General features: G+C 42.3%; 1 protein-coding gene across 1 annotated transcript; it reads left to right on the plus strand.

Annotated features, from left to right (window-relative positions):
- Nucleotides 1-16,743: 16,743 nt before the first annotated feature.
- On the plus strand, nucleotides 16,744-25,171 carry LOC112429934 (lysosomal dipeptide transporter MFSD1). The gene is made up of 13 exons (XM_024801521.2): nucleotides 16,744-16,906; nucleotides 17,361-17,461; nucleotides 17,557-17,666; nucleotides 17,750-17,805; nucleotides 17,908-18,051; nucleotides 18,149-18,307; nucleotides 18,389-18,504; nucleotides 19,689-19,789; nucleotides 22,366-22,477; nucleotides 22,566-22,703; nucleotides 22,800-22,939; nucleotides 23,032-23,143; nucleotides 23,232-25,171. Exons 1-13 carry the CDS (start codon nucleotides 16,885-16,887, stop codon nucleotides 23,367-23,369), a joined length of 1,449 nt encoding a protein of 482 aa, XP_024657289.2. The 5' UTR covers nucleotides 16,744-16,884; the 3' UTR covers nucleotides 23,370-25,171.
- The last annotated feature ends 684 nt before the right edge of the window (nucleotides 25,172-25,855 follow it).

Here is a 25,855-nt window from a genome sequence, read left to right on the forward strand (position 1 = left end):
GGCTGTTTACTATTGCAGCTGCTTCATAGAGAAAGGTTCTGAGCGATGAATCGGTGAGTCGTCTCTTTGCGAGAGCAAGTGTGGAGTTGAGGATACACGAGGTCTGCGGTTGTGAGGCCGGTTGGATGTGCTGCCATATTCTCTGAAACGCCTGTGGAGACGGCTTATGGTTGAGAAATGAACATTCAATGCACGGGCGACAGATCTGGTTGACATTCCTGCTGTCAGCATGCCAATTGCACGCTCCCTCATTGCTTGTGGCATCTGTGGCATTTTGCTGTGAGACAAAACTGCACATTCCAGGGTGGCCTTTTGTTGTGGGCAGTCTGAGGTACACCTGTGCACTACTCATGATGTCAGATCAGCATCCTGATGTGGCACACCTGTGAGGTGGGATGGATTATCTCAATATAGCAGATGTGCCCACTACCACACATTTGGACTGATTTGTGACCACTGTTTGGGAGGGATGGTTATATTGTGTATCTGGAATGAATTTTAGGTCTCTACGTCCATCCCATGGGGAATGGGAGCAGTAACAAAGGTGTTGCGTTTACATTTTTGTTGAGTGTATATTATACTGTTGCGTAAACGTGCCTATCCAGAGTTGGGACTAGGAATAAGTGTTGCAGACTTACCTGCCTCTCTGCAGCTTCTTTCCCCCTGTTAAATTTACACATAAAATCTGCAATCTTAAGTCCACCTTGTTAATCAACCAAAGACCCAGACAGAGTCTTAATTCATTCGAAAGCCTGATGCTTAGCCTTTTCCACCCCAGCTGAAACACACAAAAACCTTTTTTTATTTTTTGTTATCTATCATCCACCTGGGACCTACTTAAGAGTTTGTGCCATATTTCTCAGACTTTTTATCTGATTTAGTGCTCAGCTCAGATAAAATGATTGTCGTGGGTGATTTTCACGACCATGTCGAACTCTAGATCTTTTTCTGACATATGGCATAGAAACTGAAAACTTAATAATATTTCCTGAAAACCATCTTTTGTCAGACTCTGGAACTCTCTCCCTTTGAGCTTGAGATCTGTGGACTCAGTGGTCTCTTTAAAAAAAAAAAAAAAAGGCTAAAAACTCATCTTTTTAAACTTGCTTTTGGTTAATTCTTGTTTTTGTTTTTTGTTTTAGCTTTTCTGTGAAGGACTTTGATTTTGATCTTGAAAGGTGTTATACAAATAACATTATTTCTTTAAGGTATTTTTTCTCCAATTGATCTTTCTGAGTTAACTTCAGTAATTGCTTCCTCCAAACCATCAACGTGTCTTTTAGACCCCATTCCTGCAAGCAGAGGTGGCTAGTAACGAGTTACATTTACTCCGTTACATTTACTTGAGTAAGTTTTTGAAAAAAACGTACTTTTAAAGTACCTTTTTTGCACGATACTTTTTACTTTTACTTGAGTACATTTATGAAGAAGAAACGGTACTTTTACTCCGCTACATTTGCAAAATTCGACTCGTTACTTTTTAAAAAATAATTCGTTTAACACATTAGATAACATGCCGGCAGTGGAGTTTCCGGTAACTTTTTTACCAGTAAGATGTGGCCATGCAGTCACATGACCAGTTTGAAACTGTGGCGGTCAGAGCAGCCCAAGCGTTTCAAAGTAGCGGACACACGGAAAGAAGAAACACGAAAACATGGCAGAGTCTACGCTAGAGCTGAAGAGGATGAACAGCATTTTCCTCACATACAAAGAATGTTTCTCTTAAAAGCAGTACAAAAGAACAGCTATGTCTTCAGTGTCGGTGTCTTTAGTGAGAGCCAAAACAAACAAACTCGTGTAACCTGAGGAAACGGTAAGTTTTCTCTAAATATCTTTTTAGCTGTGGTTAGCTGGATGTCAGTCTTATGTTACAGCATCTGTGTCGAGTTCGAGCTGCGAGTGAATGAAAAACATTGACCAGGCAGCTGTGATTGAGCAGCAATGTCCATCCAACTCTTTTTGTGGTTGTTGTAGTCGTGATAATTTTGTGAGGCCACATTGAAAAGCCTCGGATACGGAAGCGTAGAGCTGCCACCCAGGCAAAAGAAAAATAGAGCTATATCACGTTATAACATGAAAAGTATATTATTATTGTTCTAACAATATACTACCATGTTAGTACAATATACCTTTCATGTTTGAACAATATAATATCACGTTATTACAATTAGGGCTGGGCCACATTATACCGTTCACGGTAATACCGGTATAATGTTAGGCAACGATAGGAAAATGAAATATCGCGATAGAATATGAGTAAAACGCGCATGCGCAGTGCCTTTGTTTTCATACGCACATGGCCGATTGTTGAGTGAAACAGATGAACCAGAATTGGTTTGTAAAAATGGTGCAACTTCCGTGATGTGGAACTGGTTTGGTGTTTGTCCGTCAGATACACGACAAAGCACATTTTTTTGCAGAACATGCAAGCGGCCGTCATTATTGTCGTATTTGTCGGACTAAGATGCTCTTAAATCTGGGAGTAATCTGGGTCCAAAACTCTGTAATTTTCAGGTCAAACAACACTGCAGCACCACTGAGAGTTAAAAACTGTCTAAATTCTTTCATCTTTAATAAAACGATCAGCATTGCTGCTTTACCAGGTGTAACTATGAAGTTTAACTTCCAGGCATCCATGAAAACAAAATTTATTACATTTAACGGAGTTAGAAGTTAGCAGGAAGCTAGCGGAAGTTAGCTCGCTAGTTTCGCTAGTTACGTAAGCATGATATAGCATGTTCTGACTGAGAGATTTCTGAAAAAATTCAAACTCTGCTATCACTTCCAACATAAATGAAGACAGGAAACTAAACAGCAGTGACGTTTGTAGGGTTACTGAAGTTGGGCTAGCTGGTATATAATGATGTGCTACGTGATCGCTAGTGACACAGCTATGTTAGCATAACATAAACAGTGAAGCTGGAGGAGGAACACTAACACTTTTCCACTTATAAAAGTTAACGTTAAGGTTCCTGATAGTTAGAGACAAATGCAATCGCATGGCAGGATGCTGTAAACGGACCAAACTTCAGTCAGGAGTACAACTGAGATAATCCATCCACAATACGAGGTTAGTCATTAATATACTGCAACAACATGGGAATAGAGCAGCTGCCAGAGAATTCAACATTAATGAATCAATGGTACAGAAGTGGAGGAAGCAAGAAGAATGAGTTTAATAAAGTTTGATTTATCTGACTGCTTTGTTTCGCTTAATGTGCCTTATAATCCCTTGCACCTTATGGTCCGAAAAATACGTACTGCACACTGCAGTTTAATGTTGCAAAGCACCTCTTTTTAACTTCAGTGGATATTATACATGGTTATGCTCAGGATATGTCAGCCCATTTCTACTGGAAATGACTTTTGGTTAAACTTTCAGCAAGGAATTTGCATTTGCACTGTTACATTTTTATAAAGCTTTAATGTACATAAAAACCAGCTTCTTGTTTAAGTGAAAATAAATGGAAGGTTGTCTTTTTGCGCTAGTAATGTTGTGGAGTTGTATTTTGTCTCGCATCAATTATATTGTCAGTTATATCATTATCGCAAATTTCAAATATATATCGTGATAAATATTTTTGGCCATATCGCCCTGCTCTAATTACAATATACATAATTATCACGTTCGTACAATATAAATATTATATTGTACGAATGTGATATTATATTGTTCAAACGTGAAAGGTATATTGCACGAACATGAAAAGTATATCGTTATGACAATAAACTTTTCACGTTATAAAGTAATATAGCTCTATTTTTCTTTTGCCTGGGTGGCAGCTCTACGCTTACGTATTCGGATGAGCTTGCCAAAGTCCTACAAGTTGTGCCTCCATCTCCTGTGTCCCGATCACACGCTGCACTGCCGTGCTGCTCCACCTTTTCTCTTTCATTTCTGTGTTTGTGTGAGAGGCTGCGTTGAGGCGCGACAGGATTTCAAACAGGTTTGATTGTCTTGCGACCATACGATTGATGATTGGGAGCTGGTCGTGAGGTGTTAACTGCTTTTCGTTACCCCATGTATACTACACGATGCACACACTATTAAGGCAAAACTTGGGCCGATCCCCAAAACGGTTGCGCAACTGAAAAATCGGCTGAAAATGGGCCAAAAATCGCACAGTATATGCTCAGCTTTTGGAGGCTAGCTCCAAACAAACATCTGCAGCTTGGCAGTGTATACAGCACTATAATGACCAGACCTAATTCTTTTGAAAACCATACATCTTTCCACAGGTCTCCACTTCATCAGACATCACCTAGACTCAGAGCTGGATGAGGCCAGCACAAACAGCGGCCTATTCGACGAAGATGATGGATCCATGGGGTCAGGAAAGCCAGAAGCAGGGGAGCTGGAGAGGTACCTTTCTTGTCCATTCACTGGAGGTGTGGATCTATTGCATGGCGTTCCTCACATCAAGAAGCTGTCGATCAAAGTCAGTACAGCTCTTCCTGCATCTGGAGCTTATGAAGGACTTCTTAGTCATGCAGGACTCCTGTTCACTGCTAAACGGTTACAGCTTCACAGAAAGAACCTTGACAGCAAACTGCTGCTGAAGCTTAACCATCACCTTACTGAGTGAAGAAATGGCACATTTTTGCTAAATATGCAGAAATAAATGCACACCCATACAATTTGTGGTAAACTGAGCTGCCTTGTATGTACATATTTGAAGATGCCTCGTTCTAATGTTTTCTCTGAGGCTGCTGCTGTTTAGATATTTATATTATTTACTGTAGATATTGGTGAAAAAAGCTTTATGTTGTGAAAAACTGAAATCTGGAAATTAGAATTGTTGTGCCTTATTTTGTTGATGTTTTCACATATAGTCCTTTTGAAAATACTAAAATTTGTATTTTTACTCTTACTTGAGTAACTTTTTTGACCACTACTTTTCACTTTTACTTGAGTAATAATATTTTAAAGTAATGCTACTCTTACTTGAGTACAGTTTTTGGATACTCGACCCACCTCTGCCTACAAGACTGCTCGAAGAAGTCCTGCCATTAATTCATGCTTCAATCTTAAATATGATCGACCTATCTCTAATAATCAGCTATGTACCACAGGTGGCAGTAGTTTAAACCATTAAACTTAAAAAAACATCTTTTGACCCAGCGGCCTTAGCTAATTACAGGCCAATCTCCAACCTTTTTTTTTTTCTCATTCCAACAGTTCTCGAAAGACTAGTTGTAAAACAGCTAACATCATCTGCAGGTGAATGGCTTATTTGAAGCACAGAAACAGCTTTAGTGAAGGTTACAGATGATCTTCTTATAGCCTCTGACAGTGGACTCATCTCTGTGCTTGTCCTGCTAGACCTCAGTGCAGTGTTGAATACTGTCGACCATGAAATTTTATTACAGAGATTAGAGCATGTGGTAGCTTTTACAAATACTGTGTTACAATGTTTAAATCATATCTAATAGATTCCAATTTGTTCATGTAAATTGGGAGTCATCTTTACACACTAAGGTTAACTATAAAGAGAATGCGTTTCTTGAAGAAAATGCGAATGCTGATACGTTAATATTCTTTTAGCTGTAATTCTGTAATTGCTGAAATATTTGGGTAACTTGATAAATGTAGCACCCCTGACTCAGTACTCCACTATAGCCGGATACGCCCTGAGTTCTAGTTACCTTGAACTTACCCAGTTGCCCAGAGTGCAAGCTCCCCTGAGTTACACACGTAACACCTTTATCTTACTCTGAACTATAGATAAGAAACAGTACCAGACACAAGATCTTCTGTTTAAACCAAGCAGGTTTACTTAATGAACTGGTGAACACCCAATAAATCAATAAAGTAAGAAGTCTCTTGCAATGATAAAATATAACAATAATAACAGTTACACAGTTCTTTACTGTAATGGGCCTCACACACACACTCTCACACACCACCCAGTTTCCCAAGTCCCCTCGGTGCAGGCCTGGATCGATGGTAGGGTGCGTAGGAACCAACGGTCCTAAAAGAAAACAAAATGGTGCTCCTACCTGGAAACCTTAGTCTTTTGTCCACAATACACTCACAGCACACCAAGAGGTCCGTTCCTTAGGTCGCCGAGCTGCACGCTTACTCCTTTTAAGCAGCTGACCTGGGCGAAGACTCCTTCTGCCCCCCCCCCCCCCCCCCCCACACACACACACACACACACACACACACACACAGGATTGTACATTAACATAAAACTTTTGTCGGAACCATACTGAATTTCACAAGAGAAACACACACATATGAAGAGAGAGAGAGAGAGTATGCATAGTATGCAAACAGCTACCAAACAGCCATCATAATTCGTCATACAATGAGAACAGGACAAATCAACAATTGACAATCACTAATTAATATTACAATCTGTAACATAATGTATCGTTTGGAGTTTAGTCTGTTACTGTTACCATTTTTACCATTTCTTTTTGGAGCAACTGTAATCCACATTATTTCCTTAGGGATTAATGAAGTATTCTGATTCTGATTGTTACAGGATGACCTGCCATTATCCAATGACACATCTGCTTACCTGTATCTTTTGCTCATTTCTCCTCCTCTTCTTTTCTCTTTTTTCTAAACTGAAGACCTGATGGCTTTGAACCCAGGATTCAAATCATGAATACATAATGGGCTTGGATTTACAACATTATGAATGAAATGTGCTCTATTTGGAAGCAGCAGGGCCCCCCTCCCCTTCCCACGGGTTGTGTGTAAGACATTAAATCATCAAACTGTAAATTATAAATTTTAAATTGTTAGTGATCCCTTTGCCTCGAGTTCTAAAGTCTGTATTTATTTTCTTACTCTTCTTATATTTATTGTTTGTTTACTTGCACTGCTGTAACTGGAGCCTCGCCGTCTCGTCTCTCTATATACTGGACTTTATGTAGCGGAGATGACAATAAAGTTTACTTTGACTTCAGCAGCGAGCAGGTGCACCGAGGAAAAACAGTATCTTACTGACAGGAGCTTTTGAGAGAGGGCCATCAAATGAGCAGATAAATTAGTTTTCAATGAAAAGATAATTGTAAAAGTCATCGACTGCCTCCAACTGCCCTGTCTGCTGAAGACAAATCCATCAATGAAAAATAAGCCTGAAATTAATGTGCCAATCAGAATGCTCTATCATTCCCATACATTTAAATTCACTATCTGAAAATAACTGCCAAAGAGCTTTGAGTTGGACTGCAGTAAATACTAAAATAGTGTTACTCTGTAGCAAATTCCTGTCAAATTTGTCTTGGTGCGCCTGCTTAAAAAACTGCTTCTAAATCCAAGATCTTGACTCCTATCAAAATAGTTTTTAAACCACGAGGGTCCAAAAGACTTGTTCTACACAACAGTGTATTTTAATGTTTCTGGTCTCAAAAATGTGGTCACAAGAGTAAAAACTTTCAGTCTTTTCTGCTCTTGAGACAAACTCCTCACTCAAAAGACAATGGATCACAATGGGTCAGTTAGATAGTACTTCCTTTACTTTCATCTATGAAGCTCAAAAAGTGTACATCTCTTAGCTTTGAGAGACACATCGTTAGGAAGTGACCCACGATTGGAATGCTTTGAGGGTAAAATGATGGCTGTAGAGCGAAAACTGTGGACACGGCAGCAGCTGAGAGATACGTTTTTAAGCTGAATCTTTTGGTTTCTGCCACTGTGGCAGCTGATCTTCTCAATTAAACCGCCAACATTCCGTCCCATAGAGACATCCATTATAAACTGTGAAACGGGTGAAAGGAAGCATGAAACTTAAACTGGAACTGATGGAAAAACTTTAAAAGGTATTGAAACGATAAATACAACCTGAAAAGTTCAATGTCTTGGCTTTGTTTTAAACTTTGAACAGTGTCTGTAGGTGAACGTATGTGGAAGCAGAGTTAACCCTTTTGCTCCCCTTTGGGGCAGCTCCGGACCCCGGGGGTCCCAGAGGAGTACCCCTGGGTCGCATTTCACAGGCCGCGCATCAGGGTTGGCTCCCGCGCCCTGTACACCCACGTTTCCCTCCCTGAATGCCACTCCCATTTCAATTTTTCTCCTAGTTTCAGGCAGGCTCTATCACGTTCATCCATGGGAGGCCGCTGTTAACCCTTGTGCTCCCCTTCGGGGCAGCCCCAGACCCCGGGGGTCCCAGAGTACCCCACCCTCAGTAGAGACAGGTGAATGAAAATGAAAAAAAAAACCCAGAACGATTATTTGGGGTCGTCGAGTGCCCCAGAGCGATTCTAATGGGTTTCGTCAGGGGCTCGGGAAAGAAAATGTAGCACTTGGGGGCCACGCACAGAAGCTGCTGCGGCAGCGTGGGGGTCATTGATACCCCAGTACATGAAAATGAAGCATAATCACAATAATGATAATAATGATAATAAGAAGAAGAATACAACACACAGACGCTTCTGAGTTTTATTTTATTTTATTTGAAATTACACTCGCGATACAACTGAGGCAATCTGGAAGGCAAAATAAAAGTCAACAACGGGGTTGAATCAGCCTTTCAAGACAAACGAATCTCAGTAGATATGTCAAGAACAGGTTTACATGAAAAAAAAAGGTTTACATGAAAAAATATCAACAAACGGTCTGTGTTTCAGGCGCTCGGTGCTGTACAGCGCCTCCTGTGGATGAACGTCATAGAGCCTGCCCGAAACTAGGAGAAAAATTGAAACGGGAGTGGCAGCCACAGAGGGAAATGATGACCTATCCAGGGCCATACCATTTAGTGACATGCGCCCCCCCGGGGCTGTATTTTTGATTACAATATCAACAAACTGTCCGTGTTTCAGGCGCTCGGTGCTGTACAGCTCCTCCGGTGGCTGTGAATACATGATAAAAATGTCACCGTAGGATGCGTGCATTGAAAGAATCAGCCTTTCGTGACAAACGAATCTCAGCAATCTCCTTTGTAACACTCTGTGGCCAGCCGCAGCTGGCCGATTTTCACCACATCCTCTCCCACCAGTTTGTCGTAGGCCTCGGTGATGGCGTCGAAGATTTTCCTCGCCGATTTCAGCTCATGCAACAGCGTCTCCGCCACGGTGCCGACCTTGACGTCGCCCGCTTCCATGTTGCGGGCGATCAGGAGACGATGAATGGAAGGAATGAAACGAGGCGTGAGGAGTCTTTTCCTGATGCTGTAATAATGTTCAGCGTAAAAGTCATCGTCCAAGACTCGCAGACACTCGTGTTGTCTCTGGCTGGGGTGATTGGTCTTGCACCCGTTGCACGCTTCGGTGCGGTACTCGTTGATCACTAGGTCGAGTAGGTGATAAACCGCAGTTTTCACTGTATCGACGAGTAAAGAAGACGCCCAACCGTCAAGCTCGGCGTCTTGCCGCTCGCCCACCGCCGCATCACACTTCGAGTCGGACAGTATCTCCCCCTCTTCCGAGGAACTGTCAGTTGAGCCGTCCGAGGAACGGTCCTCCTCGTCGCGACTTAGGGGTGCAGAGTCCATCTTTTTCTATTTTTTTTGTTGTTTTATAGCGACTTCATAGAACAGCTACAGCATAGGTAAGTAAGTAAGTACAAGTAAATCTACACCGCTCCTTCAATTCGATCCTCTCCTCTTCTTCCCTTTTTCTTTGTTCTTCCTCCTTTCTCCCCTTCAGCTTTTCTCCTTCGAGTTTCTTCTGGGCCGCCTTATACATCTCGTCGGTGTAGTGGTTTCCTCCACTGAAATCCACCATTTCATCTATTTCATCCAGAAGACAGCCCCGGAGTGTCGATCACAGCGATATTTCTTCCGTCTTCGCCCTCTGCCTCTTTTCTGAGACAGGCGTCGGTGACAGACTCGGGCGAAACGTCTTCTTTGAAAGCGTTCGCATCCCCCAGGATGGTGTTTCCGGACGCACTCTTTCCCGATCCTGTTTTACCGACCAGAAGGAGTCTCAGTTCTTCACGGGTCGCAGAGCCTGCGGGGTTGGGGAAATGATGGTAACATTTGAATCATTCCAGAAAAAAAAACCCATAAAACACTACGTTACACTAGGCTTTTCTTTTGTTATCTTTGTATTGATGTTGACAGCAAGCAGTTTGTCCACATAAAGCGAGTACCACAAGCAGCACACAACCCTGGGATTGCACTTTACCTTTGTATCGATGTTGACAGCGAGCAGTTTGCCCACATAACGAGCACAAGCAGCACACATCCCTGGATCCGGCCTTTGGTCGCCAACATTTTCAGTAAGCTAATGTTAGTATACACATCCAGAAATGCATATACTGTATGCATATATATATATATTGTACATATATTTATTAGTTTCAGATTTAGCCATTCTTATATTTTGCTTGTTTTACGTTATTGTATTTTGCACAACTCTGCTGCTTGTGAAGCACACAAGAATTTCACTCACGTGTACTGTACCAGTGTACCTGCACATGTGATGTGACAATAAAAGTGATTTGATTTGGATTATAATATTATTTTATGCCATGTTAGACCCCTAATTAAAGATTGTGAATTATTATGTAGTTTTAGTTTGCATTATTCTCCTGAATTAGAAGAAGGTGATAACTATTGCATTTGTTAAACTGATTTGCATTACATTAGACTGCTGATTTATTGTGAATGAATGATATTGTTTAATGATGCATTATACTGCTGAGTTAAAAGAAATACTGTTCGCAGAAAGTCATCGCCTTATTTGTCTGATTAGAAGAGAACAGAACATACTGGAGAGGTTTTCTGCCCCATCTCAGCAGGAACAGATAAACAGGGAGCCAAGGTCATAGCTTAGGCGCTGTGTGAGAGAAAGAATGTGAATGTTTAGGCTTTTATCATTAGGTGGGGGCCACTAGAGGCTATAAGAGTTTGATCAATGCTCCACCATTTTGAGATCTGATGCTGTCTGCGCACGGTGTCCATCTCCCACGCGTGTGATCATTAAAATCATCGTTTGACTCAACCCGGCCGGACCAGTGTTGTTATTGTGGTTTTTCCTCTTGTATCCATCCCCAATATTTCAATCCGTAACACTAAGAAAAGAAGAAAGAAAAAAGAGGTGAAATTAAGGCACATTCAAGGAAAGTATTTCAGATCAGATTAGCAAGTTAAACCACACTGAAAATACACGTTGAATAAACCATGGCCCCAAACTGGTTGGTTGTCCCATGTGTTTCCCCCGTAGCTGCTCCGGGCGCACACACAATGAGCCCTGGTTTCGCGACGCAGGCGTAGCAACGACCTCCTTCTACTCCTCACTGCCTCCTGTGTGTGTGTGTGTTTGTGGGGGGGGGGGGGGGGGGGGGGGGGTACTGGGTTCCTCACAGACGGTGGTGTTCGCAAAACCCGCCCTCCCTCCCGGTGTTCGCGTACTAGGCAGGCCAAACAGCTGCGCTTTCACTAGCGAGGCACTTGAGAATGATGGAGAGAGAGCAAGGAGGACACGGAGGCACGGAAAGCCCGAGGTCCTCACCGACGGGGGTGTTCGCGAAACCGGCCCTCCGGAGACCTAAGTGTACACTAGTGAGGAGCATGAGAACGATGTAGAGGGAGCAAGGATGAGGAGGAGGCAAGGAGTTTCTGAAGTCCAAACGGAGGGCGGTGTTTGCGTAATAGGCACGCCAAGCAGCTGCTCTTTCACTAGCGAGACACTTGAGAAAAATGTAGAGGGGCAAGGAAGATGGGGAGCAACGGAGATCCCAAGGTCTTCACCGAAGGGGGTGTTCGCGAAACCCACCCTCTGCAAACCTAAGCGTACTCTAGCGAGGAGCGTGACAAGGATGTAGAGGGAGCAAGGAGGACGAGGAGGCACGGAGAGCCTGAGGTCCAACTGGAGGGCGGTGTTCGCGTAATAGGCAGGCTAAGTAGCTGCTCTTTCACTAGCGAGGCGCAGGAGAACGATGGAGAAGGAGCAAGGAAGACGAGAAGCAATGGAGAGCCCGAGGTCCTCACTTAGGCCCATTTACGCGTAACCCAAGTAATCGTGAAGTAGAGAGCACCCCCGGTCCTCACGGAGGCCTTTTATCGCGTAACCTTTGGCCCCTCTGGCTAAGCGCTCGCCTGCGAGGAGCAGGAGAACGGAGCAGAACGAAGAAGGAGGACGCTGAGGCAGGGAGAGTCCGAGGTCCTCACTGAGGCCCGTTTACGCAAACACTGCCAAAAAGGAGACGATGATGATGATGATGATGTGAAGTTGAGAGTTGTTTCCTCCGGCGGTGCGGGGTCCCTCCATACCCCAGTGTTTCCCATCCTAACTTACGAATGTGCATTGGGGTTGCGAAATACCCCATCGCGATTACTAAGGGGTCACAGTGTATCCACGTAGTAGAAAGCACCCCCATTCCTCGCGAAGGCCAGTTTACGCGTAACCCGGGGCCCAGCAGCTAAGCGCTAGCCTGCGAGGAGCAGGAGAACGGAACAGAAGGAGGTAGGAGGACTAGGAGGCAGGGAGAGTTTGAGGTCCCCGCTTAGGCCGGTTTACGGGTAACCCGGGGCCCATCCTGCTAAGCACTCACCTTCGAGGAGCAGGAGAACAGAGCAGAAGGAGGTAGGAGGACAAGGATGCAGGGGGAGTCCGAGGTCCTCGCTTAGGCCGGTTTACGCGAACACTACCGAGAAGGAGAAGATGATGATGATGATGTGAAGTTGAGAGTTGTTTCCTCCGACGTTTCGGGGTCCCTCCAGACCCCAGTGTTTGCCATCGTAACTTACGAATGTGCATTGGGGTTGCGAAATACCCCATCGCGATTCCTAAGGGGTCACACAGTACCCACGGAACACAGAGTGCCCGAGGTCCCGAGTTAGCCCTGTTTACGCGTTATTTGGGGCCCACCCGGCTAAGCGCTTGCCTGCGAGGAGCAGGAGAATGGAGCAGAAGGAGGTAGGAAGGCGGCAGGGAGAGTCTGAGGCCCTCAAGGAGGGCGGTTTACGCGAACTCTGGCCTCTGTAAAGCCAAGCGTCCAACAGCGAGGCCCAGGAGAACTGAGGAGAGGGCCAGTTTACGTGAAGACTACCCTCTGTAAAGCTGAGGGTTTGCAAGCGCAGGGTAGAAGGACCAAGGAGAAGGAGGAAGGAGACGATGATGATGATGATTTGAAGTTGAGAGATGTTTGCTCTGGTGATTCGGGGTCCCTCGAGACCCCAGTATTTGCCATCGTAACTTACGAATGTGGGGTGGGGTGGCGAAATACCCCATCATGATCACTAAGGGGTCACAGAGTACCCACGGAGCACGGAGCGCCCGCGGTCCTCACTTAGGCCGGTTTATGCGTAACCCGGGGCTAAGCGCCTCTCCAGCGTCCCTCCAGACCCCAAGGTTTGCCATCGTAACTTACGCGATCGATGGAGGGTTACAACCAATTAGGTGCCTTTGTCCGACGCTGTGACGAGACCCGCTATAGCCGGAAGTCCGCCTGATCCCCATCTGCCCCCACCGCGAACCGGAGCCCTGTTTCGTAAGCGACGAGAGGGGCTTTTACCTCGTCGCAAGCATATCCTATCCACATAGGATATGCTTGTGAAGATGGAATATGGGGGAGAGCAGAAGTGCGTTAAAGTTCCACAAAGTGATGAATGAAGGACATGCATATTGTATTGAAGAAATAAGTGATGAGAATGTTGTTATTTGCATTTACCAGCTCACCTATGTCAGACTTTTTGATAAACAAAATTCTAATGAAAGTGAGAACTGTCATGATCCTGGGCCATGTTGGCCCAGTATTCTTAGTTTTCATGTATTTTTGTATTTTGTTCCTTATTTAGGCCATGCTTCCTCGGTTGCCCTGTTACGTTGTTCCTTATGTGTTTTCCCCTTGTGACTCTTACCCCCTGTGTGCCCCTCTGTGTATCTGTGAGCCCTCGTCTCTCCTTGTGTTTTATTCCATGTTTTCCCCAGCCCGTTATGTCTGTGCTCTCCCCGTGCTCTCTCTCCTCCTGTCTGAACCTCCGTGTACTTCCTGTTTTACTTTGACAGTCTCTCGTCAGTATGCGTCATGTTGTGTTCACTCCTGCCCTGTCTCGTTATCTGTGTCAGCTGTGTTCCCCATGTGTTCCCACTTCCCTCGTTAACCCTCTGTGTATTTATGTCTGCGTCTCCCTCAGTTCGGTGTCGCGTTCTCCCTCATGACTGTGTGCCCCTCCGTGTGTTTCCTCGTAAGTCAGTTCCTTAGTACTTTCCAGTTTAGTTTCATGTTATTTTGTATCGCTGTTATCTTTTGTCATCTTTTGTCAGCAATAAAGCTGTATTTTGAGTTCAGTCCTGTTTTCCCGTGAGTTTGCGTTTGGGTCCTATTTCCTGCCTGCCACACAGCCAGTTCATGACAAGAACATGTACACTGTTACATCTTTCAGAAAATGTTTTGAAATTGTGGTGCACAGTTCAGAATAAATGTTTTTCAAAAACCATTGCGTCTTTTTAGTAAATGTTTATTTCCAAAAGAAATTTCTAAAAGTTCAAAACAAGAAAATTCACGCTTTTTAGAATTAATTAGAAGATAACTCTTATGTAGTTAAACTAAAATACTCTTTGAGAGTTAATATATAAACTCTTAACACCTAGTTAGCATTAGTAAGTGTTAAATTATCAACTCCAGACAGATTTGGTGTTTAACACTAAATCAGAGTCAACGTTCCAACTCTCCAAAAAGAGTTAAATTAACACTCTCTGGTGTGGACTGTCGCGAAATCGATCAATGTAGAGCAGTGTCACAAACCACGGAGGCCCCAGGAAAGTGCAATCAAACGTTGAGTTTATTAACAGCCCGGAGAAAACATCAACATATGTCTTCTAATAGCTATAAACAGACATAGAACTTCTCATTTTGATAACACCTTCCATACAAGGTAATAATCTTAAGCCCTCAGAGTGACTGAGGGCTGGTTATCGCCTCCAGTCATCTGTTACCAAGTAGAATAAGATGCAACAGGTTTGCAACAAGAAGCTGGAAACATTTGGGCCTCTGCTCAGGCCTATTCCTAGATTATATGTATTATATGCACTGTAAGCATGCATTGCAGTTATCCTTCTATGTTCTAGTTTCCCTCAGCATGTATCACCTGGACAGTCACGCCAGTGAAGCTTAAGACCCTTAATGAACCGAACATCAACTCAAAATAAGCACAGATATGCAATGTGTATAAAATACTTCTAACCGTACTTGTAATAAAAGTTAACATAATGGAAGGATCCTCAAATGGACATCTTCAATAAACAACTGTAATGCAGTATCAATACTGTGAGAAATATTATTAGATGAAATAATGCTGTAAAGAATGTTATTAATGCAATTACGATGATGCAGATTATATGGCAGCAATAAAAGAATTTCTGTATCTTCACAGCACCCATATAGACACTTTCATAGTGTTGAAATCAAATCTGACAGTGTTAATTTGAACATGCTGGATTTGCTGTGTGCAGGACACCGGCCCTCGAGGCCTGGAGTTTGACACCTGTGGTCTAGGGGCTCACTGCTGTAAAAACTCTGTCTCGGTTTTGTATGCTGCACATGAACTCAGCTGGGGATTAATGGATGTAAAAGTTCTCTGGTGTGCAGTAATGGTTATCCACACAGAGCTCTAAAATTCAAAACCTGAATCTTAAATTGGACTGAAATTATCGGTAAGCCAGTGTAACTGAATTTTTAACATGGTCATATTTGAGTACTTAGATGTTTTGGTAAGAAAATTGCATGCAGTCCAACTTTTAATAAATTCTCACCGCCTATGAAAGGTCTGTAACTTAGAAACATCTTGGGGCTTAATAGATATATGTAACTGAATATTATCTGCACCCCAGTGATAGGAAATTTTCTTTGAAAGTGCAGAAAAAAGGTAAAAGCCCCCAAAATTCACACGACAGGTAAGAGAAGTGGACCTGAACTTCAAAGCAGCTACAAAAAAGGATAGCTCAGACACGTGTGAAGAGAACTACTCTATAGCAACATACTTTAAATTTACGAACTTATTTGATACCAAGTAAATACAGGACCGATATGGATACTTTCTAGGTTTTTGTTTATTTATTTATTTTGAGACCTGGAATCTAATTGTTCCCGTCTTTAAAGCACTTTGGGTCAACCTCTATTGTTTAAATGTACTTACAAACAATAGCCATGTAAGTCAACACAAAAGTGCATGTTTCATAGTGCATATTTGAGGTATTGTTTTAATTTCTTTTCTTCTTTTCTTTTCATTACTATATAAAGCACCCTGAGTTGACTGTTGTGATTTTGCACTATATAGATAAATTAAAATGATTATTATTTAATGATGAAATTATGAAATTATTTATTAAAAAAAAAAACTATTTATCGAACACTAGATACTGAACTGGTATATATTCGCTACCAATACCAGCATTGGTATTGATACTACGGATATTTGCCGACCTCTCTTATTGAGCATAATGTGATGGTCAACAGTATCAAGAGAAGAGGTCAGGCCCAAGATCAGCAAAGCAGAACATTCTCCTGCATCACCCAGCATCAAACTGTCATCAGTCCAATAAACAGCACAGAAGCCTGATTGTAATTTATGAAGTGCTTGTCCAGGAGAGCTGTCGCATAGCCACAATCTTGGCTAAAATCTTTGCAACAAACGGTTAAAAATAGTGTTATTCCTTAAAAAAAAAAAAGCTAAATAGATTGAATAAACTATTTTTTGTAATTATTATAGTAATTTTGCTGAAAATGTTTTTGGATGTAAACGTTTACTTGTCAATAAAGCTTCCAGAAAGAAAAAAAGCGGGGTACTTCCGGTCTCCGCTGCTTCGTAAACGTGCCGTACGTCATTACGTGTTCATATTTACGGCAGCAGCTCCATCCATGTGGTTTTAAGATCTGCGGTTTCTCGACGTCAGCTGCTGAAGAAGCGTAGCAGTCGCTAACTATGTTCATGTAAACAACAGTGAAGGATATGGTTTTTGACGCTTTGTTTTACAGCTAACACGATGGCGCAGCCGGCGGAGAAAGGTATGTGTCACTACAAAGTTATTTATTAAAAACACAGCAAGCCAGCATATTTTACTGAGCTGACCAAGACCTCTGCTTGTAACCCTGCAGACGCTTCCCTAAAAAAAGCCTCTTAGTGACCAAGTCAGCATTTTATGCTTCCAGTGTCACAAAAAGAGCTCGTGACTGTAGGAGAAGTTGGCTGAACACGAAACTCAGTTCGCTCTGTGCGTAATTAGCACACATAATTCTCCACTCTGTTCTTCGTAATTCATAAGCTTAACTGAACAGAACAAGAATAATTACATATATTTTTTCCTCCTTTAAAAACAAAAAACAGTGTCAGGTCGCACAGTAGCACTTTGTTAAAAACCAAAAATATCCTCAGACATAATAAAATATTTGTTATATTGGCTGCTGCACTTTTAAATCACCTGATGTTGCCCTTTCTTTATTGTGCTTCACTGTCTTGCAGCATACTATCGCTTTGTGGTGCTCTTCTTTAACTGTCTGCTGACCTTTGGGTCCTACTTTTGCTTCGACATTCCCAGTGTGTTACAGGATCAGTTCCAAGGGGTGAGCAAGAGGCAGCGCTGCTTACAGATCGCATCAATATTGCACGACTTGATTATCAGGAGGGAAAGACTGATGCTGTTTTTAATGTTTGACAGAACCTGACGTGTCCCAATGCGACGGTGATCAATGGGACAGTGGACTGTGTGGAGGGACTGGGGATGACCCCTCAGCAGTACAATCTTCTCTATGCCATCTATGCTTGGACGTAAGCACGTTAATGCATTGATTTCACTGTGAAAATGCAGAAAAGTGGCTTATCAATGAGAAGCTTCTCTCTGTTATCAACAGGAATGCAGTAGTGGTGATCCTGGCTGGATTCCTGATTGACAAATTAGGAAATCGCTGTAAGTTTTGTTTTATGTTTTCTCTCTGCATGGTCTGCAGTTATTTTTAATCTACTGACAGTAAAATGATGGTACAACCATTTCTTTTGCTCCTCTTTGCAGTCGGTGTGTTTCTCTTCTCTTTTCTCTGTGTTTTGGGCTCATCGCTGTTTGCTCTCGGCTCCCACTTCAAGGGATCTCCCTACTTGCTGCCGCTAATGCTCACCGGCCGTCTGCTGTTTGGATCAGGCAATGGATCTCTGACTAGTAAGTTCTCTTCATGGATATGAACAAATATTCTCTGCAGCATCGCCTTTGAGGAGCATTTCTTAACCACTCAGTTACCTTTCTCCTTCTTCATTAGTTGTTCAGAATCGCATCACAGCCTTCTGGTTCAAAGGGAAGGAGTTGGCTTTGGCTTTCGGCCTGACCCTGGCCTTCTCGCGGCTGGGCTCGGTGTTGAACTTCTTCCTCACGCAGAAGTTTGAAGAAAAATATGGCATGCAGTGGACACTCTGGGGTGGTAGGTGACGAATGCGAAGAAATCTCAAGGATTATGGTGTGGTGCCATGTGACCTGGGTTTCTCATGTTATTGTTTCTTAGGCGCACTGTTGTGTGTGCTGGGCTTCACTTCCGCTGTCATTGTCAGCACCTTGGACAAGATTGGAATGAGACAGCTGGGTCTCGATGGAGCCATCCAAGAAGAGTCTCGCAAAGTGGTACGATCAATATCCTTTAATAATAACAACATGCATACATAGGGATGGGTATCGTTTAGGTTTCATCCGATACCAGTACCAAACCGGTACTTTTGAAACAGTGCCGGTGCTTAAACGGTACTCAAACCAGTGCTTAAAGAATAAAGAACACAAAATTGGTCCAAAAACCTCTCATGTTCAGCTGTTATTTTGTAAAAAGATAACAATGTTAGCCTTTTCTGCAGCTATAGGGCATATATGGTATCACTCTTGGCTGGAAGCAGTGCTTAAATAATGGAAAAAACACAAACTTTGTCCAAAAACCTCTCATGTTTAACTGTTTTCCACTTTTTCTTTGGTCATTTTAGCCTTTTTGGCCAGGGTGAAGGGATTATCTGCCATCAAACAAGAAGACAGCCGCATGTAACTACGACTTTGTTTGCTAGTTCACCTTACATGCATTAATGTAATAACGTGGTTAGCCTACTCAACGTAAATTACGCATAAACAACATTAAGCTACTCACGCAGAGAAGAACGGCTGCTGCTGCTGCCATCATCATCCGTCATCATTTCTGCTACACTGGCAGGGCTAGGGGCCAGGACTCTCCTCTTCGGGTTTTTGGGGGATGTTGCTAACTCCGGGTCGATAACAGGCACCACACCCGCAGTAGATGTGCTCGGTGTGAGGTCTCGCAGGAAGCGATCAAATACGGCGCATTTCTCGGCTTTTAAAAACACCGCTATGCGTCGCCAGGTGTTTCATCGGATTTGAGGTGTTACCTCTTTTGCACAGTATGACCTTAAAGCACTTGTTGCAGGCTGCTGAGTTTGCATCTTTTGCTGTGAAGTACAGCCAGACTTTTGACCGCTTCGCCTTGGGCATTTTTAATCTGTAGCTCTGCTCTAAAAGAACGTACGTACCTGGGCCCACCTACTAGCCTCGGAAACGTAAAATGATTGGCTAGAATCTAAAGTGTATCACAGCTCAGGAAAAACAAGCACCGAAATGAAGCACCGAAATCTGCGCTGCTTTTCGGTCTGGTTACTACCGTTTATGTCAGAACCGGTGACATCATGGCACCGGATACCGGTACCCATCCCTATGCATACGTAACATTGATGATTTAAACCTTGTTTTTTCAGTATTATGGACACACTAGTGATCTGTGTGTGGAGCATCATTTATTGTTGTGTGTTTTGTAGAGGATTCAGGATGTGAAGCTCCTGTCAGTAACATACTGGCTGCTGGTTCTCACCATCATGTTCTTCTACAACGGCATCTTCCCCTTCATTGCTGATGCAAGGTAGAGTTCTTGACATAAAGTGTGTGCATACTGATGAAATACAGTGATGTGAAAAAAATGTTTTCCTCCTGCCTGATTTCCTGTTTTTGTTTTTGTTTTTTTGCTTGGTTGTTTTCAAGCATTTGCGATAACTGGCAATGCGTCTTCACAACGCTGTGGAAGAATTTTGGCCCATTTGCAGAATTGTTGTAATTCAGCCACTCTGGAGAGTTTTTCAGCATGAACCAGCTTTTTAAGATCATGCCACAGCATCTCAATCGAATTCAGGTCAGGTCTTTGACTAGACCACGCCAACGTTTTTATTAGATAAGATGAATTAACTGTGGTGTGTCAAATCTTTGGAAAGCTGAGTTTAGTTTCTCTAGCCACACCCAGGCCTGATTACTTCCAGACGTTTTTATAAAAGTAACACAGCATTTTAGAAAAGGAACATTAAAATATGGTGGTGGTAGTAGAGCAGGGCGATATGGCCAAAAATATTTATCACGATATATATTTGAAAATTTGCGATAACGATATAACTGACGATATAATTGATGCGAGACAAAATACAACTCCACAACATTACTAGCGCAAAAAGACAACCTTCCATTTATTTTCACTTAAACAAGAAGCTGGTTTTTATGTACATTAAAGCTTTATAAAAATGTAACAGTGCAAATGCAAATTCCTTGCTGAAAGTTTAACCAAAAGGCATTTCCAGTAGAAATGGGCTGACATATCCTGAGCATAACCATGTATAATATCCACTGAAGTTAAAAAGAGGTGCTTTGCAACATTAAACTGCAGTGTGCAGTACGCATTTTTCGGACCATAAGGTGCACGGGATTATAGCGCACATTAAGCGAAACAAAGCAGTCAGATAAATCAAACTTTATTAAACTCATTCTTCTTGCTTCCTCCACTTCTGTACCATTGATTCATTAATGTTGAATTCTCTGGCAGCTGCTCTATTCCCATGTTGTTGCAGTAATGACTAACCTCGTATTGTGGATGGATTATCTCAGTTGTTCTCCTGACTGAAGTTTGGTCCGTTTACAGCATCCTGCCATGCGATTGCATTTGTCTCTAACCATGAAGAACCTTCACGTTAACTTTTATAAGTGGAAAAGTGTTAGTGTTCGTCCTCCAGCTTCACTGTTTATGTTATGCTAACATAGCTGTGTCACTAGCGATCACGTAGCACATCATTATATACCAGCTAGCCCAACTTCAGTAACCCTACAAACGTCACTGCTGTTAAGTTTCCTGTCTTCATTTATGTTTGAAGTGATAGCAGAGCTGTACATTTGAATTTTTTCAGAAATCTCTCAGTCAGAACATGCTATATCACGCTTAGGTAACTAGCGAAACTAGCGAGCTAACTTCCGCTAGCTTCCTGCTAACTTCTAACTCCGTTAAATGTAATAACTTTTGTTTTCATGGATGTCTGGAAGTTAAACTTTATAGTTACACCTGGTAAAGCAGCAATGCTGATCGTTTTATTAAAGATGAAAGAATTTAGACAGTTTTTAACTCTCAGTGATGCTGCAGTGTTGTTTGACCTGAAGCATACAGAGTTTAGGACCCAGATTACTCCCAGATTTAAGAGCATCTTAGTCCGACAAATACGACAATAATGACGGCCGCTTGCATGTTCTGCAAAAAAAATGTGCTTTGTTGTGTATCTGACGGACAAACACCAAACCAGTTCCACATCACGGAAGTTGCACCATTTTTACAAACCAATTCTGGTTCATCTGTTTCACTCAACAATCGACCATGTGCGTATGAAAACAAAGGCACTGCGCGTGCGCGTTTTACTCCCATTCTATCGCGATATTTCATTTTCCTATCGTTGCCTAACATTATACCGGTATTACCGTGAACGGTATAATATGGCCCAGCCCTAGGTGGTAGTGTGATGGTCTGGGGCTGTTTTGCTGCCTCTGAACCTGGAAGACACGCTGTGGTAAATGGAACTGTGTGGCACGTCTATCAAAACATCCTGACGGAGAATGTCAGGCCATCTGTTCATGACCTCAAGTTGAAGGGCACCTGGGTGACCCAAACCACACCAGCAAATCCACCTCTGAATGGTTGGAAAAAAACAAAACAAAATGAAGACTCTGGAGTGGCCTAGTCAAAGTCCTGACCTGAGTCTGATTGAGATGCTGTGGCATAACCTTAAAAAGGCAGTTCATGCTTGAAAGCCCTCAGATGTGGCTGAATTACAACATTTCTGCAAAGATGAATGGGCCAAAATTCCTCCACAGCGCTGTGAAGACTCATTGCCAGTTAACGCAAACGCTTAAGTGAATTTGTTACTGCTAACGGTGGCCCCGCCACTTATTAGATTTAGGGGCAATTACTTTTTCACACAGGGCCATGTAGGTTTGGATTGTAATGTAATATTTACATTTGTTTGATCTGAAACATTTAAATGCGACAAAGATACAAAAAAAAAAACACCTTTACACACCACTTTCAGAGCAACCAGTGAATTATAACCCAGCATTCCTTTGAATAGACCAGCACCAAAGTGATACTGGTGTCATAAGCATTCACATCTGCCATTTATTCTTTTCATTTGCCAGCAAGTTCATCCAGGATAAGTACAGCTACTACAGCCAGAAGGAGGCGGCTTATATTGCAGGAGCAGTCTATGACAGCTCACTGGTCCTCTCAGCCAGCGTGGGCATTCTCATCGTATGTATCTTTAGTCTACACCAAATTGTATTCCTGCATTGAGTTGAGTTGGTTTATCATGAAACAGTCTCGCTGCCATGTGTTTCAGGATTATGTGGGTCTGCGGGGAGTCTTCGCAGTGGCGTGCGCTGTCCTCACGCTGCCCGTGTTTGGACTCCTGGCTTTCACTTTTGTCCCTCCTCTGGTTTCAACCATATGGCTGGGAGTCACCTACTCCTTTGCGGCTGTGAGTAAATAGACATCAGTAAAATGGTAAATTATTACTATGAATTAATGTATTTCCTAGTATGTTAAACTTGTTGCTGCCTTTGTGGCATTCCAGGCCAGCATGTGGCCGTCTATTCCCCTTGTCGTACCTCAGGCGACCCTGGGAACTGCCATGGGCCTGGCCACCTCCGTACAGATGATTGGGATCGGGATCTCCAATCTCGTTGTTGGACAAATACTAGGCACCAAGTCCAGGTGGGGAGAACCTGACATTAGAATCTCATTGCCGTGCACTAATTGTCCTTCCAGTCTTGTTTAGCTTTGCAGTTTCTCTATTTGTGTTGCAGTGAAACTAAGATCCCGCTGTGGCGTTGGCAGAGGATGATGATCTTCATGTTGGCCAACACCATCAGCTGCATTGTGACCTCAGTGCTGCTTAATGTTGTTGATCACAGACAGGTCAGACATCTGTAGAAGTTATCTCATGAGTTTATACTCTATACACACACTCAGCAGGAAGTTAATTATTATTTTTTTGTCCCTACAGGGTGGGACCCTGAACAAGACAACCAAGAAGTCAGGGCAGGAGCAGAGAGACCCGGACCGAGAGCCGCTCACCCAGGCAGAGGAAGAGCCAAATGAGCAAGATGGTGATGCTGTTCAATCTCGTTCTATTAACTCTTAAGGTTTTCATTTGCACAGTTTTTTGTTATTTGAGCATTATTCTTGCTGTTTTTGAGTGATGCAGTCAACTCAGAAGGTATTCAAGACCTTTCCTTTTCCTTTTTCATGCCATTCATTAAGTTTTCAGCAGCTCTGACGAGTATCCCTATCATACAACCATCATGCTGCACTGTAGGGATTACAGTGAAGTTTTGAGCAGGTTATGAGTCATGTCTGGTGTTGGCTAGATTATCTTTTCCTTTCCTTTGAGAAAGTTTGCTGTTTGGAAGCTCAATGAATCTGTTATGCCTTTTAGTTAGAGTAACTTCCATGTGGCTGCACAGCCGTGAAGGCGATTAGTAAGGTGCTGTTGAGATGGATATCCTGGGCTTCTCTCATCTCACAGATAACCAAACTACCGTTAAAAGAGTCTCAGGTCCTTGGTCGCCTCTTTGACCGAGATCCTTCTTGCAAGAAAAGCATACGACGAGTCCTGCCAAATCAGGTCCTTTATATCACTTTTTTTTTAAAAGTCAAATTGTTCCTGATTGCTTCAGAAGTTGTTTTAAAAATAAAAAATTTCTTTAAAAAATCTACAGTTATAAACCATGTTTTAAATTCCCTCTGGTGGATTTCACTCAGGTTCTAGAAACATTTCCAGGATTATTAAAGAAAAAGGGATGTATCTGATGATGGTAACACAAAAGCAAACAGTCTGAATACTTTTGTAAGTTACAGATTTCTGTTCGAGTTTTAACTTTGTGTTAAAAATTGATTACAAACACTGAAACACATTTTGTCAGTCTTGTTGTGACTATGACTTTACTGCTATAAATAATTGTGTGGAAATTCCTGCAGTTACTAAATTTTATTTGTAACAACAGTGAGATTCTTGTAATTCTGCTGCTTTCCAAACTTCTATCATTTCAGTTTAGTATTTTATCTGTGCAACTTGAAACTTAATTTGTTTTCCCTCACAGTGACCACAAACACAGCACATGACAGACACGATCAGCACCTAGCTGCTACACACGGTGGTGCTTATAACTGCTAGAAAGAGTTATTTCTCTCACACATTTGGTTTCATGAAAACAGATTTAGAAAAGAGTCATCAGAACTTGCGTTTATTGAAATATGCAACATAAATGGTGATCATGTAAGTAGTGTTCACAAAATGTTTTTCTTCACACAAACATGTTAAAGATGTTCTTGCAAAGTTGCGATTTCAGCACGTCAACTTGACCTGCAGGTGGAGCGTTCGGTTGTAGTCTCTTTTATGAGTGCATGTTAAACACACAACAGCCATTAGGTGGCGCTCCTCACACATGTACAGTTTGTATCAAGATCATGGGATTGTGAAGAGTCCACTTTTCTCTTTGCAGGATTTTCACCTCAGTTGGATGTTTCCCGTATTTTAACCTTTTGAATTTTATTGTCAATCCCCAAATATGCAATGGGCCCTTTTTTTTTTTTTTTTTTATAAGTGATTGTGGGAATTTTGGGGGAGGTAGGCAGAATAACAGTACTTCATATCACACCCATCAAACTGTCAACACCTGTAAGAATGTGGCCTTGGTTAAAATAGCTGCAGATAAATAGCAGCACACCCTCTTCAGTGAATACCACAGAGTCTTTAAGGCGTTCACTGATTTTCCCCATGCCGCCTAATTCTGGACATGCTACTACTTTTTATATTGTTAGTGACATTGGTGTATTTAATTCCGTTTTCCATTTGTATTGGTCCAGTGATACTCGGTCTTGTACAAGTTTTTTCCATTTCTAAAAGACAAAACAATGCTACTAAATAAAATCTAAATGCAAATACTTGTGCAAAATGCCTTTTGATTCTTGAGTCATAACTTACAGTATCAAGGAGTATGACAGGAGGAAGAAGTAAAGTTGGTGAATCTGACAACATTTGAAGATTTTCAATTCATTCCTCTGTGCAGCTGTAACCAGGTTAAATCAGTTATAATAACAATAAATAAAATAAGCTGCATTTTCTTCTCTTTTGATAAGAAAAACAATCCTGCAGATGATGTAACAATCGTACTGTTCTGGATCTGCTGTGTCACATTTACTGTTCAGTCACTTGTGTTGTGCTTCATTCATCTGCTGGTTAGATTATAGCAAAGCTGAGACAGCATGAGTAAGGTGGGTTAAACGGTGTTATAAGGTTAGTGAATATCATTTACATGTACATGTGTGTCTGTGTCCAGCTGTCCTTTAGTTCAGCCATAATCCGTCCAACCATCAAACAGACTGACTTGTACAGATATGGATGGCCCTTTTTTTCAAAGCTTCAAATACGGGCATACAGCTCATAATCTTCTTAAAAAACTGCCCCAATTGAGTAGAAAAGTAAGATTCGAATGCTGACATTCTTGTGTGAAGTCAGTGTTACTAAAACTGAGGTTTTAGTAACGGAGGTTACTTGAAAGAGACTTCCAAGAGCTGAGATCCTCTATTACTGTGAGGATCAACCCTAAAAATACACCTCACCTAAGC

Source organism: Maylandia zebra, linkage group LG8 (assembly GCF_041146795.1).
Source record: "Maylandia zebra isolate NMK-2024a linkage group LG8, Mzebra_GT3a, whole genome shotgun sequence".
Classification (NCBI taxonomy): Eukaryota; Metazoa; Chordata; class Actinopteri; order Cichliformes; family Cichlidae; genus Maylandia; species Maylandia zebra.

Bases quoted from the DNA above. Each gene is read 5' to 3' on its own strand.
- LOC112429934 (XM_024801521.2), top strand. From the start codon at position 16,885: ATGGCGCAGCCGGCGGAGAAAG. The intron at 18,308-18,388 runs GTAGGTGACGAA...ATTGTTTCTTAG, and splicing joins GCAGTGGACACTCTGGGGTG to GCGCACTGTTGTGTGTGCTG. The intron at 22,940-23,031 runs GTGGGGAGAACC...TTTGTGTTGCAG, and splicing joins ATACTAGGCACCAAGTCCAG to TGAAACTAAGATCCCGCTGT.